Raw genomic sequence first — 13,318 nt, 5'->3', positions numbered from 1 at the left:
AATTCCATCCAAGGACTGCAACCACCAGTTATCCAGAGAATCAGTGTCACAGGCCGGCCTAAGGTGGAACGGGTAATTCATCTTTGTCAGGAAGTAGCCCCAGATTCCACCTATAGTGCTATATCCATGGCTCACGCTCATGTATTGCGTGAAGATTGAAAAAGTTTTGAAAAAGTTAGAGTACGAAACAATTGTTTGGCTTGTCATCGGGGTTGTGCATGATTTAAATACTTTGTGTGGTGAAGATAGAGCATAGCCAGACTATATGATTTTGTAGGAATAACTTTCTTTGGCCATGTTATTTTGAGAAGACATAATTACTTTGTTACTATGCTTGAAGTATTATTATTTTTATGTCAATATAAACTTTTGTCTTGAATCTTTCAAATCTGAATATTCATGTCACAATTAAGAAGATTTGCATTGAAATTATGCCAAGTAGCACTCCGCATCAAAAATTCTCTTTTTATCATTTACCTACTCGAGGACGGGCAGGAATTAAGCTTGGGGATGCCTGATACGTCTCCAACGTATCTATAATTTTTGACTGCTCCATGCTAGATTATCTACTGTTTTGGACTATATTGGGCTTTATTTTCCACTTTTATATTATTTTTGGGACTAACCTATTAACCGGAGGCTCAGCCCAGAATTGTTGTTTTTTGCCTATTTCAGTGTTTCGAAGAAACGGAATATCAAACGGAGTCCAAACGGAATAAAATCTTCGGGAACGTGATTTTCTCACCGAACGTGATCCAGGAGACTTGGACCCTACTCCAAGGAGTCAAAGAGGCGGTCACGAGGATGGGGGCGGCCCCTAGGGCGCGCCCCCTACCTCGTGGGCCCCTCAATGCCCCACCGACGTACTCCTTCCTCCTATATATATACCTACGTACCCCCAAACAATCAGAACAGGAGCCAAAAACCTAATTCCACCGCCGCAACTTTCTGTATCCACGAGATTCCATCTTGGGGCATGTTCCGGAGCTCCGTCGGAGAGGGCCGTCATCACGGAGGGCTTCTACATCATCATAGCCTCTCCGATGAAGTGTGAGTAGTTTACCTCAGACCTTCGGGTCCATAGTTAGTAGCTAGATGGCTTCTTCTCTCTTTTTGGATCTCAATACAAAGCTCTCCCCCTCTCTTGTGGAGATCTATTCGATGTAATCTTCTTTTTGCGGTGTGTTTGTTGAGACCGATGAATTGTGGGTTTATGATCAAGTCTATCTATGAATAATATTTGAATCTTCTCTGAATTCTTTTATGTATGATTGGTTATCTTTGCAAGTCTCTTCGAATTATCCGTTTGGTTTGGCCAACTAGATTGGTAGTTCTTGCCATGGGAGAAGTGCTTAGCTTTGGGTTCGATCTTGCGATGTCCTTTCCCAGTGACAAAAGGGGCAGCAAGGCACGTATTGCATCGTTGCCATCGAGGATAACAAGATGGGGTTTATTTCATATTGCATGAATTTATCTCTCTACATCATGTCATCTTGCTTAAGGCGTTACTCTGTTTTTAACTTAATACTCTAGATGCATGCTGGATAGCGCTCGATGAGTGGAGTAATAGTAGTAGGTGCAGAATCGTTCGGTCTACTTGTCACGGACGTGATGCCTATATACATGATCATGCCTAGATATTCTCATAACTATGCTCAATTCTGTCAATTGCTCAACAGTAATTTGTTCACCCACCGTAGAATATTTATGCTCTTGAGAGAAACCACTAGTGAAACCTATGGCCCCGGGGTCTATTCTCATCATATCAATCTCCATCACTTTAATCTTGCTTTGCTTTTTTACTTTGCTTTTACTTTTTACTTTGCATCTCTATACCAAAAATACCAAAAAATATTATATCTATCAGATCTCACTCTCGTAAGTGACCATGAAGGGATTGACAACCCCTAATCGCGTTGGTTGCGAATAGCTATCGTTTTGTGCAGGTACGAGGGACTTGAGCGTGGCCTCCTACTGGATTGATACCTTGGTTCTCAAAAACTGAGGGAAATACTTACGCTACTCTGCTGCATCATCCCTTCCTCTTCGGGGAAAACCAACACAAGCTCAAGACGTAGCACACCCTATCCTTTACAATTTCACATATTTTATTCCCCGTTGAAAACTTTAACCAGTTTGTCATCAATCACCAAAAAGGGGGAGATTGTAAGTGCATCTAGTGTCACCCCTAGTTGGTTTTGGAGTATTGACGACAAACCTGGTTGAGGCACTAATGTGTTTGTGAGAATTGTAGGATAACACAAGTAGAAGTCCCTCATTGATTCGGCTTTTCCTACCAGAGATGACCCCTAAAAATGTATGAAGACATTGAAGTCAAAGGTGGTATGTGAAGACATTCACATTGAAGACTGTGACAAGAGAAGACATTGCGTGAAGACTATGGAGCGCGAAGACTTAGTTGTTTCGTCGTTCTTTTTCTTCCTTGTTGAGTCATAGGAACCACCGTACTATTAAGTGTGGTCCAAGTGAACCAGTCAGAATGACTAAAATGATGCTTAACCAAAATCCTATGTCTTCGAGCGAAGACTATGAGAGCAAATCTTATCCAGAGCTGGATAAGTCAGCTTTGCTTGTAGCCCAAGTAAAGTTGTCGTGTGTATTTGATATCTGACCGTTGGAACACGTGTCAGTTCCTTAGTGACCCAGGGTCATTTCGGACAAATCAGGTCGGGTTGCCTAGTGGCTATAAATAACCCACCCCCTACAGCCATAAACAGTTGGCTGCTCAGAGTTAGTATACGGCTTTTGTCGTTTGGGAGCAACCCACCTCGAAGCCTTGGAGAGAGAATTCCTTGCGAGGACAAATCCCTAAACACCCAGAGCCAAAGAGTGTTAGGCATCACTGAAGTCTTCCTGTCTGTGTGATCTGAAGACTTATTACACTTGAGGACTGTGTATCCTCCAGCCGGCTAGGCGTCGCATTCTGAGCATCCAAGAGTCATTGTGGATCGTCGGCGAACGAAGTCTGTGAAGGTTTGGAAGTCTACCTTGAAGACTTACCAGAGTGATTGGGCGAGGACTGGGTGTCCTTAGCTCAAGGGGAATAAGGTGAAGACGTGGTCTTCTGAGTTGAATCTCAACCCCCCTAACCAGACGTACAGTTGTCACAGCAACTAGAACTGGTCCAATAAATCATTGTCTTCAACGAGCCACTGGTTCCATCCTCCCCATCTCTTTATTTGCTGATTGGTCCTTGTGAAGTCTTTGCCTGTTTGCACTAGTTATTTGTCTTCACTGCGTGACTGCTTGTTCTGATTGGCTTCGTACTATCTTCCATCCTGATCTATACTGCCTAGCTGCTATTAGTCTTTGTCCTTTCATTTCATTGAATACTTGACTATGGCTTGCTTAGTGTAGTCTACCTTCCGCTGCATGGTAGTAGGTTTGTTTCTATCGTTTGTCTTCGAAACTTCCATATTTTGAAGACTTTCATAAAAATCGCCTATTCACCCCCCCCCCTCTAGTCGATCACTAGCACTTTCAGTATCCATTATCATCTGGCTAGACATAGTGTGATTTGATCACAAGGATGCCGGAATGTGGAAACGAGAAAAGAGAACAAAACTGGTAACGAGGAAACTGGCATAGTGGACAAAGTTGTTGATCCACAGTGAAACAACAGGAATAGCACACGACAACTACAGGTTCACTAGATTATTCATTCGTATGGGTGTAGGAACCAATATGGATGTCCACGGTTCCGCTATTGATTATTGATCAGAAAGAGTTCCAGTCATGTCTACACTTCATCGAACCTATAGCGTCACACACTTAAGGGTAATCTATCTGCTAAGTAATAGATAGGGAGTCAGAGAAATTTTTTTGAAAAAGTTTCGGAGAAGGAAGGAAAAGTTTCAGGGAGAAAACCGGAAATGTTTTGGGGTCAGTGGAAGTGTTTCGAAGATAAAAACATCATACTGAAATGTTCCAGAATGCGTCTAGAATTATTTTAGAAGGTGCCAGGTATGTTATGGACCTTCGGGAATTTTTCTAGATTAAATGATCGTAGAAAATTCTTGTCCTAGTCTGAGCTGACAAGATCCCATGAATCATGGGATGATGTAGGCAACACTATTGCCATGTTTGATGGCTTTATTTGAAAGCCACCTATTGGGGATTTGTGGCTAAAGTTGTGGAGCATGTTTTGGGGAGGTGGGGGGGGGGGCTTTGTGGAAGCCCAAACCGTCCATGGTGTGTGGGACCCACCCAAGGGGTTTCCTCCCTCTTTTGGTGGCTTTTGGGTGGAAAATATCCAAGGACCTTTTGGTATTTTCAGGTGCCCTCTACCCCTTGCCTCCCACTATAAATAGAGGTGGAGAGAGCTCACAATTTAACTCAATCTCTCTCAAACACAAGGCATGCATGATCTGCCATCTCTATCTCTCTCACACGAAATAGTTTCCTAGAGCCAGAAGGCTGTCTAGTTTTCGATAGGGCCTAGTTTTGGATGGCGAAGCCCTGCAGGATAGCTGACACCGTATGTGTGCAACCCGGTAGAGAGATCATAGTTTTGATCTTAGTTCGAGAGATATGATGAGGTTCTGTCCGAGGATCTGATCGAGTTTCTGTCCGAGGGCCTCCTGAAGGGTTGTCCAAGGGACCGCCTGAGGAACTTTCCGAGGGAGAACATCCTCGCGGTTGAGAGATTGTAAAATCCAAGCTACGGGGATCTGCACCGATGATCTCCTTCTGGCGTGCTTCAAGTCGGTAACGATTAGATCAAACCTTGTATGCATCTTCATAGTGGTCCTGGGCTGGTGCGTAAGTCAGAATTTTTTTGTTTTCTGCTACATTACCATGCAATCCCTTCGACGGGAATGATTTCTCCTGATCAGGAGAAGGTGTTTAGGGAACCACCGTGGTTTCCTCGGAGCAGTTCTAACTGTGATCGGACATAAGTTGGTGCTACTTGTGAGTTGTGTTAGGATTTCCCCGAAGAGGAGAGAATGATGCAGTAGAGTAGGGATAAGAACCAAGGTTATCAATCAAGTGGAAGAACCAAGCAACACCTCGTTAGCAGTACGTACACACAAAATAACAAATACTTGCACCCAACGCAAACAAGGGGTTGTCAATCCCTTGGCGGTTAATTGCAAGGATCAAATCTCGTAGTGATAGATAGATAAATAAAAACACAAAATAAAAATGTGAAGCGCGTCAATTGCAAGGATCAATTCTCGTCAATGGTTTCCATTATTCATGCTCCTGTAGTCCTGTTAGAGTAGTTTAGCGGCTGTTAAAAACGTGAAGTAATGATTAATCATCATCGAGGAATTCTTGCTTCCATTTGGAGTTACTAGCGGGCTCAAAAAAATATAATCCCAAGCGTGTCATTTACATACTCTAATTCTCCAAATGACCGCTCTCACTGATTTGCTATCATATTATATAACCAAAACTGAAAAGCTAACCAATAACTTTGTCTCTCTTCCAAAAGAACTTCTCAACATACCACAATTTGTACTTCATCCTTTCTTTTGATCAATGTTTAGCAACATATTACATTTCTCAGAAATTGGATAAGACTAATATGCAAGAAAAGTGTAATTCTTGAAATCGTAAGTTCTTGCATTGACACACTTGCTAATGTCTACTCAGATCGTGTAGCTGACATATTTAAGTCATATCAAGCATTAGTGAATTCTAACCATACGTGCCAAGTAGTATATGTTATTGTTGACCAAATAAGTAGTCACATTTCTGCTGGTTAAGCATTCTTTCCATAATACCAAAAGATGTCGCACAAAAGATTATGATATTAAACATAGTTTATTTGGCATCTTGATAGAAATCACACAATGTAAACTTTCTCTATTACTTTTGTTATGTCTGTATAATTGCTTTTTTCATATCAAACTCAATGGATGGTATTGCAGTGCATTCAGTCATCAAGAAGAACTTCCCGGATGCTAAATACGGTCCACATGCTAAACTTGAGTCCAGATCAACGTAAACAATTTCTCAACTGAGAATGGGCAATTAATATTCTAATTGGGCTCTGGTTTCATTTTTAAGTGTCTAATATATGTTTGATGGATTTGGAGTAAAGCTATATTTTTTTAGGGTGAGTAAAGCTATGTGGAATATGTTAATGTATGGAAACATGCCTGAGCTATTATATGGGACACAAAATATATAGTCCGGCTCCTTTGAGTATCATTCATCCATTTCTGAACTTTCCTCCGGTTAAATTTCTAAGCAAGAATTCTTTATTTTGCATATATTCCTTCAGATTACCGCCAAACCTTTGTTTAACTAACCCAAATTCTACACGGACTTTCTTCGCAAGTACAACAATTTAATATATTTTTATTGCTACAATGTTTTTTCTTACTTTTACGATTTCGTATGTGTACTTCCCCTTTTCAATGTTCTTCTCAATTAGTACACACGATTGTACATTATCTTTTCTACTATGTTGCATCATCTCGAGCTAATTAGGCTTTGTAAGATTCCCGCAAAAAAATAACACGATTGTACATTATCTTTTCTACTATGTTGCGCCACCGGGAGAGAGGGGGAGAGAGCCCCCCTTCTTCTTCTTCTTCTTCCTTGACCTTCTCCCTAGATGGGAGAAGGGTTTCCCCTCTGGTCCTTGGTTTCCATGGCATGGGAGGGGTGAGAGCCCCTCCGAGATTGGATCTGTCTCTCTGTCTCTCTATGTTTCTGCGTTTTCAGATCTGGCCTTTCATCGTTTCTTATATTCCCGGAGATCCGTAACTCCGATTGGATTGAAATTTGGACACGATTTTTATCCGGATATTAGCTTTCTTGCTGCGAAAGAAGGCCAACAACCTCCTTACGGGGTGTCCGCGAGGGTCAGGAGCGCACCCCCTGCCTCGTGGGCCCCTCGAGCATTGTCTCACGTTGATTTCACTTCTTAAAATTCATATATATTCCAAAAAAATATTTGTCCGTTTTTATCCCGTTTGGACTCCATTTGATATGGATTTTTTACGAAACAAAAAACATGCAACAAACAGGAACTGACACTGGGCAATGGATCGATATGTTAATCCAAAAAATTGTATAAAAAATTGCCAAAAGTATATGAAAGTTGTATAATATTGGCATAGAACAACAAAAAATTATAGATACGACGGAGACGTATCAACGGTCAGTCCAAGCTGCGGCACAGTAGCGACCAAGACAAACACTCAGCGCATCAGTGGTGCCAGTACAGGTGGCTCCGCCGGCTCCGACGAGAGGAACTGGGTGATGGTGATGGCGAGGCCCACGCCTTCCACTAAAGGGGAGAAGGAAAATAAGAGGAGAATATAAATAGTACTATGAAGTAAGAAAAGCCAACAATGCTCAAGGAGGGCAGTGCCCCCCCCCCCACTTTAAATCAATAATTGTGTTATTTAAAGTGTATTTAAATGTACTCCCCTCGGCTTCAAGATCATAACTCTTTCTTAGTTAAAGTAAAAGATCAACCTTCCTTGCAGACATACAAGATCGCATGCTCCCCCGCACCGCCGCTTGCCTCCTCCTTATCACCACACTCCATTGGAGAGATCGCTTCCTAGATGGTGAGCAGTACCGTCGTAAGCCAGTTTTAAAAAATAACTTATGCATAGAAGTACATTAGCTAGCAGTAAACATGCCAGCAAGATGATTCATATGCCAAAGCTCCTGCCTCATAGTCCCTCCCCTATAGCACGTGTGCTGATATTCTCTTCTTATCTTGTTGTTCTTCCTTTTGGGGTTCTTATGTGATGCAAAAAATTGATATGATGTTGTAACCAAATCTGGATGCAGATTTGCGGTAAGAGGGCAAAGGGTAGAAAGACAAGGGCAGATCGGCACAATTGCCACCTCTTATAGGCATAGGCATTTTTTCAATTTCTTTTGAGACAAATTAACAGAAGTTTACTCGTCTTGCAACGAAGTTAAAAAACAGAGTATCCATCCACCAAAAGGAAGAAGGAAAATAAGAAGAGAACATAAATAGTACTCCCTTCATTCTATAACAAAAATGCTAGACCTAGGGTGGCCTACTTAAACGCTACGGGTCTTTCCATTCACAAGTAATAACCCACCCACCCCCCACCCCCCTGAATTTCATTCGGTGGGCCCCGCCCATTTCCATTTCCAATTAAATCTTCCCATGTCAACCTGTCCGTATGGTATGTAATGCCTGTAGATGTAGTGTTACTCATTTTACGAGGTATGGTGTGTACAGTTTTTCTTCGTAAGTCGAACCTCGTAAACTTTGACCAAATACATCGAGTAAAATATCAGATAAATACAATATAAAAATATGACTCATGATATATCTAATTATATTTATTGGTATTTAAATGTTTTTCTTTATAACCTTGATCAAAGTTATTGACGTTTAATTTTTCAAAACATCTATATGCAGTGCATTATGAAATGGATGGACTAGTATATTAAGAATAATCAACACAAACCCTAGTTAGTAAGCATGCATATGTATTGTACACTGAGGATGTGGTGGCCAAGTTCTGTAAACATGGCACATGTTCCTACCAAGCTAGGGTATGACTAGTAGTGGGCCGAAGGTGTGGTGGAGACATGAGCAAACATCAAAAAGGATGATGTTTGGCTCATGGTCTCGCACATTTAGGGCTTCTTTGCATTCCAGAAAATTAAATCACTGGAACAGAAAAACACTGGAGTAGGATTATGAAACATAGGTATGTATAAGAGGTGACTGGGGATGCTGCACAGGGAAACACACCGGAATTTTAGATAATTGATGGGAGAGGGTAGATAGAGTGCAAGTGCAAGTGCATTGGACTTCTTAAAATGAGGTTTGAGATCATATTGAGATTCCTATGGAATGAAGGGCGTTGGATTAAGGGCGTAGGATTGGATTACATTCCAATTTGATGACCTAATCCTATGATCCATACTCCATAGGGCTTTCATAGGGAAAGATTAGAATCCTCCAAAATTTCTATAGAATTCGTTCAATCCTCTTCTTGACATCCCAAGTAATCTGTGTGCGGTTCATTGGAGAAGAATGCGTGAAATTTGTATGCCTAAAAGCATGACCTGATTTTCTTCCTGAAAAGAACTGGCAAATTGTAATTTTTTTGAACCCTTGACGTTTTTCATTTTCCAGAGTGTGTTCTGTTCTTTGCCTGATTCTTAATTTGGCCGATGGGTTCTTGCAAATTAATAAGTTGACAGTGGTGTAAAAAACCAAGATCCGTCGTAGTCTAGGTGGTTAGGATACTCGGCTCTCACCCGAGAGACCCGGGTTCAAGTCCCGGCGACGGAATTTTTTGTGAACCTACTGTTTTTTTTTCTTTTGCAAGTTTTGTTTTAGTTATGCAGTTTACTCAGGTAATACTCTGTTCATTTAAAATACAGAGCTAATGCATTTTATTTTCTGATCTATACAACAATTAGAATGCCCTGACATCTAGGATTGACATCATTCAGATAGGTTTTGTTTCCCACATGGTCAGAAACAGTCAAATTCAAAACACAAGAATCAAAGCCGCAACATTTCAGAAAGAAATCGTGCTCGGCAACCCGACATTTGCTCGAGAGAAATGGCTCTAGACACTTGAATTAAGCTCTAGGATAATGTTCATAAATAAACAGGCAAAAGTTACAGGTAATGAGTCTCAGCACAAGGCGCTCGCTCACAGGTACATTTGCCTCTAGAGCATACACATAGTGGGCATAGTTACAACGTACAGAAGAAAAGCAAAACGACGAGCCCTGGAGTCGATCATCACTTGGGCGCGCTTCACCGAACAGGGGAAGAACACCATTGGTATGCACCTCCACCGACCAAACACACGCTAAACGATGGTGGCGGCGACAAGATTATCGCCGACGGTTGGTGACCTACCCCACCAGGACGGCGGTGTGGCCAGTCACTGGCTGGAGAGCTGCGGCGGACTCTAGTTTCGCCCACTTCAGCCTCCGCTTCTCCTCCATCGACGCCTGGTTTTCCTCGTCCTCCTTGCACTTTGTTAGGCACGCCGAGAATAGTTCCTCGTCCATCTCGGAGAACATCTTCATTACGTTGGCGGTCAGGTTCAGGACCGCGTGGTTCCAGTGGTTCTGGCCATTCTGTTCTAGCGCCGGAACGATGATGGGCATGATCACTTGCCGGTTTTGTGCCACCAGGCTGATGATGTGATCATTGTTCCACATGAAGAGTGCTCTTTCAGCAACCTGAAGAAGAAACAGTCTTATTAAGCCAACAATCATTTGTAATAGAAAATTCAGAGCATATGTCAGCCAACTAAGTGACCATAACAAACTGATGTGTGAACTCATTTGAGTGCTTAATGCCGGCCCAAGTGTCTGCTATTCATGATATTGAAAATATATAATCATTAGGTGATAACACGACGGCCTACTTTGGATATGTCGTCCATTTGTCAACATTAACTTCGAGGGCTTCAGAGTTCAGACATCTGTTGCTCATTTGCCATGTCCACACATTCTAATCACAAATATGAGGCACATGGAGGGACCAAAAATAAGCAAGTAGCTGTTTGAACCTTTGGGGACAGCTTGATCAAGAATGTTATTTTGTAATCATGACCCATTCTGTTTGAGTGGTGCTAACTTCTTCAGACTTCACCACATAAGCACCTAAATAAATTCCATATGGAAGTGTCTAGTTTAAGTGGCAGAAACAAGTGTAGTGCATCTAAGAATACTGCAACAGAACATTGAAGAACTCAGAATTACCGCGTTGTGTTACTTGGGGCAAGGCAAGTTACCTGGAAATGAGAACTGTTGATGCACTGAGCTATCCGCCGAAACAATGGAACCATACATTTCTGGAACTCCACCATGCTGGTAGCCTCCAGGATCTCCTCAATCTCACTCAGGAACATCACCTCCTTCTGACTATTTGTCACCGGCCAATATCTCAGCAGACCAATGATTATCGATCCGGCAAGCTTGGGGTCCTTTTCTAGAAACTGTGTCACACAGTATGTCAGCTGCTGGAGATACACCCCAACTGACTTCGGCTTGTGCAGAGGAATCAAAACTCTCCAGAGAAAGATCTTGTGTTCTTCCTTGAGAGGCAATGCAAAGCCACTGATGACGCTGCCGAACACCTCGAGCAGCTCGGCGATCCCGTTGTGCCGCTGGGTCTCGAACACGAAGTGGTAGAATATGTTGCTCACCGCCTTGCGGATGAACGGCCGGTGCACCATGAACTTGCCGTAGATCCTGTGGAGGATGGTCTTGAGGGAGTCTCGCTCTCTGGGGTCCTCGGAGTCGAGCAGGTTGAGCAGCCTGACGATGAAGGAGTGGTCGAAGTACTTCTTCCCTATCTTGGCATCCAGGGAGTTGGATCCGATGAACTTGAGCAGCAGCTCGTACACCAGCTGCAGGTGGCACCACGCGGGGTCGAACATCGGCTCGTCCTCGTCGCCCTCGCCGCCGCCGCCGGATGACGAGCCACCGGACCTGTAGCTCGGGGGGAACACCCGGAAGAGGTTGACGGCGAGCATCCTGGAGCAGGCGGCGATGACGGCCTCCGGGTAGCGGCCGGTGGTGGAGTCGACGAAGTCGATGAGATCCAGCAGCGTCTGCCGCTTGATGTCCTTCTCGGCGGAGCTCTTGGCCGGGTCGGAGAAGTCGAAGACGGCGCAGCAGAGGCCGAGCTTGCTGACGAACAGGTTGTGGCGCTCGGAGCTGGGCACGTCCTTGAAGGCCACGAGCGGCTCGATCCCGGCGACGACGCTGGAGGGGAAGACCGCCGACGACATGCGCTTGATGGTGGAGGCGGAGCGGCCGCCCCCGCCGGCCGGCACGCTGCTGGTGCGTTGTATCGGGTTGCCATTGCCGCCGCCGCTGCACTGGCCCGAGTCGCCGCCGCCGCCGCCCGAGGACTTGGTCCGCGGCAGCTTGCTGAGGAACTGCTTCCACATCTTGGTCGCGTCCGCCCAGGAGCCCCCTCACGCCGGCGCCACCATGGCACAGCAGAGCCTTCGGAGCAGCAAAGCAGGAGAGGGAGAGGGATTAGGCGGAGCAAGAAGAAAGATCTGGCAGCTCTAGATGCAGCAAACAGTGAACTTTGTACAAAAGATCTTCCAAATCCGGGCCAATGCAGCTGAATCTGGACCCAGCGAGCTCCAACCAGACACGAAGATAACCAAGCCGAGCTAGACCGAAGCTGGGGAACCTCGGCCAGGAAAGGGACGCGACAATGGCGGCGGCCACCCACCAGGCACCTACCTCACAGCGCGCAGCAAGAGCAGCAAGTGCGTGCCAGCCACCCCACCAGAACAGCGCCGGATCTGGGGCCTCGGAGGCCGGCGCCCTCCGGATCCGTGCGCCGAGACGCGGCGGCGAGGCCGGTAGCTACAGGGGTCGGTCGGGAGCTCGTGAGGAGGCTTGGGGAAGCGGATCGAAATCTGTGTGCCTGCCTGCGCGTGGTCCGCTCCGCTTCTTCTCGGGAAGAGGAGTGAGGTGAGGTGGGGCAGGGAGCAGACAGGAAGGGAAGGGGACGCTTGTTCGCTTGCTGCGCGGACTGTTTTGTTAATACGGGAAACAGTACGGACGTCCTCGTCATTCATATATTTTTCATTCAAAAAGGAAAAACTAAAAGAAGCATTTTTTTTTGTACCACCACCACCACGAGTCAGTCAGTCACGATGTCACCGTGTTTGTTTTCTTGGTTCGTAGCAGGAGTACTAGTACTACAAACAGTCTCGCTAAGAGCCCTTAAACTCGCCTCATATGTCAGGATGGGCCGTCCGGTCACAAACCAATCACGAATTTTTTATTCGGACAAGCGTTTTAAACAGATTGTAAACTTCTTGGCTGATTGGCACCCTCGTATTCAGCTCAAATATGAGGGGATATGGAACGTTCGGGCGCATCCGCCACATAGTACTGACGATGAGATCCCACACGGACTGCTCAAAAACCCGATGGTCCAACAAATGACTCCTCCGTCATCACGGTGTGAACGGCGTGCGGTGTTGTTCCAGCTCGCCGCCTGAAGCCAAATCCGACTATTTAAGCCAGCCGGCGTCCCCCAACCCTAACCCATCCACCTCCTCCCTCTCTACACCGTCACCTGAGCTCGTCCGCCTCCTCTCCCCGCTCTCCCACGCTCTCCGGCATCTCCATCGTCCGGCGACTGATCACCACGTACCCTATGCTCACGCTGGAGCGCCGAAGACAGGTCACGGGGAAGATCCAGGCAAGGCACGCCTCCCGCGTTGCTGTCGGGCTGCCTCCGGACTCACCGGAGCTAGCCGGAGGAGGAGCGAGAGCGACTGTTGGAGCCGATGGAGGCGGCGGGTCCGAAGGAGGACAAGGTGGAGCAGACTGC

The 13,318-nt window shown here is 45.2% G+C and overlaps 1 protein-coding gene and 1 non-coding gene across 2 annotated transcripts; one reads left to right on the top strand and one right to left on the bottom strand.

Annotated features, from left to right (window-relative positions):
* The first annotated feature begins 9,201 nt into the window (after positions 1-9,201).
* On the top strand, positions 9,202-9,274 carry TRNAE-CUC (transfer RNA glutamic acid (anticodon CUC)). Its single transcript has one exon. It is a non-coding gene; the product is annotated as a tRNA-Glu (tRNA).
* Positions 9,275-9,570: 296 nt separating this feature from the next.
* On the bottom strand, positions 9,571-12,495 carry LOC125528339 (Protein phosphatase 2A regulatory B subunit family protein). The gene is made up of 3 exons (XM_048692818.2): positions 12,214-12,495; positions 10,743-11,964; positions 9,571-10,185 (listed from the first exon to the last, which is right to left on the bottom strand). Exons 2-3 carry the CDS (start codon positions 11,904-11,906, stop codon positions 9,853-9,855), a joined length of 1,497 nt encoding a protein of 498 aa, XP_048548775.1. The 5' UTR covers positions 11,907-11,964; positions 12,214-12,495; the 3' UTR covers positions 9,571-9,852.
* Between the last annotated feature and the right edge of the window lie 823 nt (positions 12,496-13,318).

This window comes from Triticum urartu, chromosome 1A (genome assembly GCF_056163025.1).
Source record: "Triticum urartu cultivar PI428250 chromosome 1A, HENAU_Tu73, whole genome shotgun sequence".
Taxonomy (NCBI): Eukaryota; Viridiplantae; Streptophyta; class Magnoliopsida; order Poales; family Poaceae; genus Triticum; species Triticum urartu.
The sequence above is the reverse complement of the archived record's forward strand: the minus strand, read 5'-3'. Positions and strand labels throughout refer to the sequence as shown.